This window comes from Penaeus vannamei, chromosome 19, assembly GCF_042767895.1.
Source record: "Penaeus vannamei isolate JL-2024 chromosome 19, ASM4276789v1, whole genome shotgun sequence".
In the NCBI taxonomy this organism is placed as follows: Eukaryota; Metazoa; Arthropoda; class Malacostraca; order Decapoda; family Penaeidae; genus Penaeus; species Penaeus vannamei.
The window spans coordinates 39,583,980-39,591,479 of record NC_091567.1 but is presented as its reverse complement, the minus strand read 5'-3'; the positions used below and the strand labels follow the sequence as shown (position 1 = coordinate 39,591,479).

Below are 7,500 nucleotides of genomic sequence, written 5' to 3'. Positions count from 1 at the left end.
ATGTATGATCCTGACGTAAAACATGCTTGTGGACGATATCGTGCCTTTGAAACCTGAGCGTTCGCCCGACCTTTCCCCCGTCCACGGCTTGTCAGTGAGCGTGTGCGCGAGGGTGTCTGTGCGAGGGCCTGGTGCGAGGGGCTGCTGCTGGTGGCGTAGTGGCAGCGCGGCGGTGTTGTGGGTGCCGAGTGCCAGCGTGACTCACCCCGTGTGCCCACTCGGCTATTTTGAGGTGTCCTTACCACCGCTGCCGCCGCCGCCGCTGCCTGGCCCGAAGCTTTGCTCTCTCGCTCTCGCTCTTTCTCTCGGGGCGGTGGGAGAGAGGGAGAGAGGGAGACAGAGGGAGAGAGGGAGAAACGGAGTGTGAGAGGGAGAGAGAGATGGAGGGAGGGGGGGTGCAGACTCGTCAACTCTCCAAACCCAGTCACCCGTACGTCAGACAAGCATAAAGACAGACAGACACACACACATACGCTCTATCTCACTCTTTCTCTCTCTCTCTCTCTCTCTCTCTCTCTCTCTCTCTCTCTCTCTCTCTCTCTCTCTCTCTCTCTCTCTCTCTCTCTCTCTCTCTCTCTCTCTCTCCCTTCCCCATCTGCATTTATTCCTCCCCGTCTCTCCTTCCCAGGTGAATGTAACTTATTTACCGTGAGGAATCGAAGGCTCAAGATGCATAAGAAACAGACCTTGTCGAGTGATTCATCAAAACCCTTGTCATCATATCATCATGATTTTTTTTTTTCATCATATCACGAAACTTTTTTTTTTCTCCCATCATATAAAACTTTTTTTCATCATATCATCACAAAACTTTTTTTTTTTTTTTTCTCCCATCATATAAAACTTTTTCATCATATCGCGAACCTTTTTTCCCCCCATCATCATAAAACTTTTTTTCATCATATCATCACGAAACTCTTTCTCATCGCCGCTTGTGTTGGAGTATCATTTGGGTCTCCTTAGCGCCCTCGTGATGCTCGAAGGTCCGGGCGGTTCAGCTTGTTGCCATGTGCACCTTCATGGTCTTTCATCCGGGGCTTGTGTGTGTACGCGGAGAAGCGGTGTAAGAAGTGTTGGCATGAGCAGTCTAATGACTTTGGGCCCGGGAGGTGCAGGGGAGAGGGACGGGGGGGGAGGGAAGAGAGAGGGGGAAGGGGGAAGGAAGGGGAGGGGGAAGGGGGAAGGTGAGAGAGAGGGGGAAGGGGAGAGAGAGGGGGAAGGGGGAAGGGGGAAGGGAGAGAGAGGGGGAAGGGGGAAGGGGAGAGAGAGGGGGAAGGGGAGAGAGAGGGGGAAGGGGGAAGGGGGAAGGGGAGAGAGGGGGGGAAGGGAGAGGGAGGGGGAAAGGGGAAGGGGGAAGGGGAGAGGGAAGAGGAGGTAAGAGGAAGGTGAGAAGGAGGGGGAGGGGAGAGGGAGGGGGAACGGGAGGACGTGTTAGCAATGCGGTGACTCTACGGGAAGCGCTACGAACTTTTCACTTACTGGTCGGTCCGTTCCGCCATGAGAAAGGTCAGCAGCGGGTATATTCTGTCTAAAATTATCCCATAAAGACACTGTCCTCTCTACTGTACTTTAGCAGTATGTCCTTGCAAGTATTTGATGAACGTCTTGAGACTGAACAGCGTATATGCTGACGATGCTTATGGGTTTCCGCGAAGAGAGAGCTGGGTGTGTTTCTGTTGTGCATGAAGACAGTATTTTGCAGAGCCAGGATTGATTCATGACCGTGCAACCTGAACTAGCAGGGGAAACTTCTTGCTAAAGAATTCCAACTAAAACAAGGCTCATATATATTTTATGCTACTCAAAGCTCTCCATGCCTGAGCATTTGCAGTAAAATTGGTGTAAATAATGCAAATGGTATCACAAAAAAGAAATGAGTGGCTCTTGCTAGAATTTCATACATTCCTAAAACTTCCTGCCAAAAGTTATGGAAAATGGAAATGTAGAAAAAAAATTGCAGTGAAGAAACTCTTATGCATTATATTGAAGTCTCATGTATGCAACCTTTCTGCCTATCCAGAATGAGGAGCACAGATCTATGTAACTACTTCATACTACCCTATACTTTTATATATGATGTTCTAGAAGATGTGTTCATGTTATATATAAATTCGAAATGTAATAGCTTGTTATAGCTGTTAACCAAATATAACGGAACCTTTCTTGGGTAGTTCTCTGTGGTTAGGCAGTTATATTTTCTCAGCTAATTTATTAAAAGACATAGCAATACGATATCATAAATTTGTAATGTAATGTTTAATGTAATTTTATAAGCTTACAAAGCTAAATTATATGTATGTCTTTCATTAGCTAATTTTTAAAAGTAGCTGATGTTACTGCTTATTAGTAGTTATTCAGTTTTTGACACGAGGGATTAACTATTTATATGTTGGATGAAAGGGACAATAAGAACAATAGGAGGAATGATTGGAAAATTTTGTAGACATGAGGAGAGATAAAAGGTGAAAGTGGAAGAGGGAAGAAAGATACAAATTAGACAGTGAAGACTCTGAGGGCCTGAGCGCAAATGAAGAGATAGGAAGGGGAAGAGAAAGGAGAGGAAGGGGGGAGTGCGAACAAGGAAAGTTACACACACATTTGGATAAACGTATCATGTATGTATGTGTGTGTGTGTATGTATGTATGTATGTATGTATGTATGTATGTATGTATGCATGCATGCATGTATATTTATGTATATGTGTATGTATATATGTGTTTCTGTATGTGTGTATGTATGTATATATTTATTTATGCATGCATGTGTTTATTTATGTATGTATGCATGCTTGTATGTATGTTTATGTATATGTGTATGTATATATGTGTATATACATATGTATATATAATATATATATATATATATATATATATATATAAACATATATATATATATATATATATATATATATATATATATATATATATATATATAAACATATATATATATATATATATATATATATATATATATATATATATATATATATATATATATATATAAAAATATATATATATATATAAAAACATATATATATATATGTAAACATATATATATATATATATATGTATATATATATATATATATATATATATATATATATATATATATATATACATATATATATATATATATATATATATATATATATAAACATATATATATATAAACATTATATATATATATATACATATATATATATATATATATATATATATATATATATATATATAAATATATATATAGAGAGAGAGAAAGAGAAAGAGCAAGAGAAAGAGAAAGAGAAAGAGAAAGAGAAAGAGAAAGAGAAAGAGAAAGAGAAAGAGAAAGAGAAAGAGAAAGAGAGAGAGAGAGAGAGAGAGAGAGAGAGAGAGAGAGAGAGAGAGAGAGAGAGAGAGAGAGAGAGAGAGAGAGAGAGAGAGAGAGATAAGCAAGTTAAGGGGATAGACATTCCAAAGTAGTTAGCAAACCTGATTTAGATTTTTCTAAAACCACGGGTGGCTTTTAAAATACCTGGCACTCAACCTCAACTTGTGGAAGGTCATGGAACCCGTAGGTGCTGCATACACACCTGTTGTTTTCTGTCGCTTAGGGAAGGCTGTTGACATTACAGTGTCTCCAGCAGCCAGGATTCGTACACAGTTGTACGAGAATTCACTGCGAGATATGTTTACTTCGTGGCTTGCCTTCAGTTGCTTCTGTGCGTTTGTTAGTCTTCGTGTTTTGTAACTGTGTTTACTGAATTTTATATTATGTGTAAGAGTTACAGTTTTGATTGGTGGGACCTTTATTTTTCTTGTCATGCCAAAGTTCTGAGGTTGTAGGTATACTTATTTCTTGATTAATCCTAAATTTATTTTTGTGTATGGGACATAGAGAGAGAGAGAGAGAGAGAGAGAGAGAGAGAGAGAGAGAGAGAGAGAGAGAGTATTTAAAAAAAAATTAAGTGAAATGATTATATTTACATATCCATTTTATAACGTAAAGTATTTGTCTTGCAGGTGGTGGTAGTCACAATGGTGAGGGTGGAGGAGGTGGAGGCATAGATGGCGGTGGAGGAGGCAGTGACGGAGCAGATGAGGAAGAGCTCGGTGCTTTCTGGGAGCTCCTGGACGGGGAGATCCGCCCGATCAAGCCCATTCCTTCATACCCTGAGTCGCAGGTCATCTTTGCGGAACACAAAGAGGTCGGTAGCATTGCTGTACACACATTCGTGCATGTACACTGTTATGCACTCATACATATGCACATACGCACACATACACATACACACACACACATATACACACACACACACACACACAAATACACACAAATACACACACACACACACACACACATACACATACACACACACACACACACACACACACACACACACACACACACACACACACACACACACACACACACACACACACACACACACACACACACATACACACACACACAATTACATACACACACATACACACTTTTACAAACACATACACACACACATACACACATTCTGCAATAGTCATCAGATGAATTATTTTCACTTTGAATATTTCCATAATTATCATGTTTGTTTTTTTTCTCTCTCTCTCTCTTCTGTTCTTTTTTCTTAAAAAAAAAAAAAAATAAATAAAAAATGCTAACAAAATGTGAACTTTGACAGATGGCACGCAAATATTTAGTCCTGCAGCAAGAAATATTCAACTTGCGGAAGAACAAGATTGCCCTGCAAGAGAAACTGTCACAGGCCGAGAAGCTGGAGCAGCTTGGCAACCAGCGTTACCAAGACAACATAAGAGAACTGGAAAATAAAAGGGTAAGCTTTTTCTTAATTGTTACTTTTCTCAGATTTTCCTTTTTTTTTTTCATTGTAAATATCATTTGTTGGAAGAGGCTTTTGCACTTTTATTAGTTTATTAGACTTAGTTTTGTACACATCCTTACATGATTTGCAATGCCAGTAAGTTGTAAAAGAAATTTTAGACTGAAAACTTGGAAATCTTGATGAAAAATGAGTGGTCAATTTTTCAGGACATTTCTCTCTATTTTTTAATAGAGCTTTGTGTTTAATTTGACCACAAATTAGCAGTGACTCTTGCACCCTCTCACATATGCATTCATTATCCTTTCTTTCTCAGGAGAACTTACGGCACACTCACAGTAGACTGAGACAACAGCTGGAGCAGATTCTAGCCAGACAGCAAGAACAGCAACAGCGGGAGCAGCAGCAGCAGGAGGACGGAAGGGGAGGTGGCTTGGGATCGAACCTCTCCCTGACCCCCCTCTGAGGACAGGTGCATGCTCTCCCCCTCTCCAAGCACCAGGGCTGTGATTTGTAAGACAGTCAGGGACTCTTTTATAGTGTGGACAAGCTGTTCTTCCTTAGTTTCTCATGCCACAACCATATCAAGTGAAATGGAAACACAGAAGGAGAATAAGGCAAAGAAGAAGAAAAGAGAAAGTTGATTGGATTAATGTATCATTATTGGATCAGAGGCTTTTTTACTTTTTCAGTTTTAAAGGGTTCAGATGTATAGAAAGGCAAACTTTTACTTGATGGGTTTTGTATTTTAGAAAAAGTGGAAAAAAATTGTGGATGGGTGACCATCAGGGCTGCAAGTTTGAGCAGCCGTAAAAGTTGGTAATAACTTTCCTTTTCTTCCCCACTTATATGTTTCTTCCTTAACAGGTACTGAGTTGATACTATGGACACTTATTCTAGACTGTAGGTATCAGATAAAACACATTGTCAATTTATTTAGAACCAAATTTTAGTCTTTTAAGTTGTAATTTTGGTCACTTATTTAATGTTCATTTTAGAATCACCTGATATGACTTATTTATTGATGTATAATATTTTGGAATTGTTTTTAGCAATTCTAAAAAGTATGCATTTTTAGGCTAGATTGTTTTTTAATGGCAGAAGATCGCATCACAAGAGATGTTGTGACGCACTCTTGTTCATTTTCGAGTTTGATCCTTCGAATTAAATTTTCTTGCATTAACTCGGTTATGAAAAGAAAATATGGAGGATGTAATTACTTGGCACTGGTGAGGAGAAAAATCTTCATTTTTATCGTATGAATATCTGTAACTTATTTTATTGAGGTTTTATATGAAGCAGGAATATATTCTGTGATAAAGAAGGTAATACAAAAGACATTTTAACAACGATATGTATGGATGTTCTGCATTTTTTATTTTATTATGTGCTATGAGTGAAAAGGAGCTTTTTAAAGACTAGGCAGAATATAATCGAGAATTGTAGGGAATTGGATAGGGATTTTGTGCATTAAATTTGATATTATTATTATTATTATTTTTACAGTTATCATCATTATTTTCATTATATAATTTTTTATTACAATTTTTTTTACTGCCTCTAGTATTAGTGGGGTATTATCACTCCTAATTCTGATATTTCTTGATGTTGTCATAAGCATTTGTATCATTTTATGTAATAAAGAATAAATTTTTAGAAAAGCAGAACATATCCAGCAATGGAGCATATCATGGATGTCGCTAAATAGCACAAGTTCCAAGTACCAGACCATCAGAAAGATGCAGAAAGCACTGTAAGAAAAATAAGTATATTTATTTATGATTTGTTGTGAATTAGCCAGTAGGCATTAGTTGTCTGAAAGATCCCGAGGAAGCCATGAAGTGTGACTGGTGAGGGAGGTTCAGTCAGTGCTGCCGTAAAGTGTAAAAGCAGCAAGTGTGTATGTGCCTTTGAATGTGTTCATCTTCATTATATAATCTCTTGAAAGTAGCTTAGAGGGAGAGGACTTCACTTCTAAGCTGCTCTACAGATGTTTTAGAAGTGATAGTGTACTTGTCAGCTTTGAAGTGTTTTGATCTTTTTATTGTAATATATGTAAATATAGATATGTATTTTATATGACTATTGAAAGAAAGATATTTACTGTCTTGCTTTTTATTTTCCCTTTTGTAGCAGAGGGGCACTGACTCCTATATCCTTAGATTTCAGGATGTGGAATGGTTATACTAAATATAAAGTGTACAGTGTTTATTAAGATGGGAATCTTGCAAAAAGTATAATAATGGTCATCATAAAACATGTTCAGGCTTTGGCATTATCAGTAAAAAATAAAAGAAAGAAAAATATATAATACAATACCATGTAAATATTAGTAATAAATGCTAAGTTACAAAAGCATGCAAATGTAAACATTTCATTAAACATTTTGTTTTTGTTGTTAAACATGCTTTGTGGAAATTTAGTAATGTTCTTATGGCATATTTCCAAATTGAGTTGTATGTTATCCTTTCACAAATTGATTACATTCTTGGGGAAAAAAATGAAAGTGCAAAATCTTACACATGTAAAGGAGACATCATAGAAAGTTTATTTTTTATGTAGGATCTTATGAAGAATCCAAGAGGACCCAAATGAACTACAATAAAAGCGATTCCACGACAAAATGATTGCATTTTTCACAGATGGATGCAATCCTGTACATAGAGATGGATGACCACCA

General features: G+C 37.6%; 1 protein-coding gene across 4 annotated transcripts in view; it reads left to right on the top strand.

Moving 5' to 3' along the window:
* Positions 1 to 6,924, top strand: part of LOC113820640 (mitogen-activated protein kinase kinase kinase 7-like) — a 136,134-nt gene extending 129,210 nt beyond the window's left edge. For all 4 annotated transcript variants that reach the window (XM_070134345.1, XM_070134342.1, XM_070134343.1 and 1 more), the window contains 3 exons: positions 4,003 to 4,187; positions 4,662 to 4,814; positions 5,137 to 6,924. In XM_070134345.1, the coding sequence (XP_069990446.1) occupies positions 4,003 to 4,187; positions 4,662 to 4,814; positions 5,137 to 5,286 (488 nt within the window). In that variant the 3' untranslated portion in view covers positions 5,287 to 6,924. The remainder of the gene's footprint in view (positions 1 to 4,002; positions 4,188 to 4,661; positions 4,815 to 5,136) is intronic.
* Positions 6,925 to 7,500: the final 576 nt, after the last annotated feature.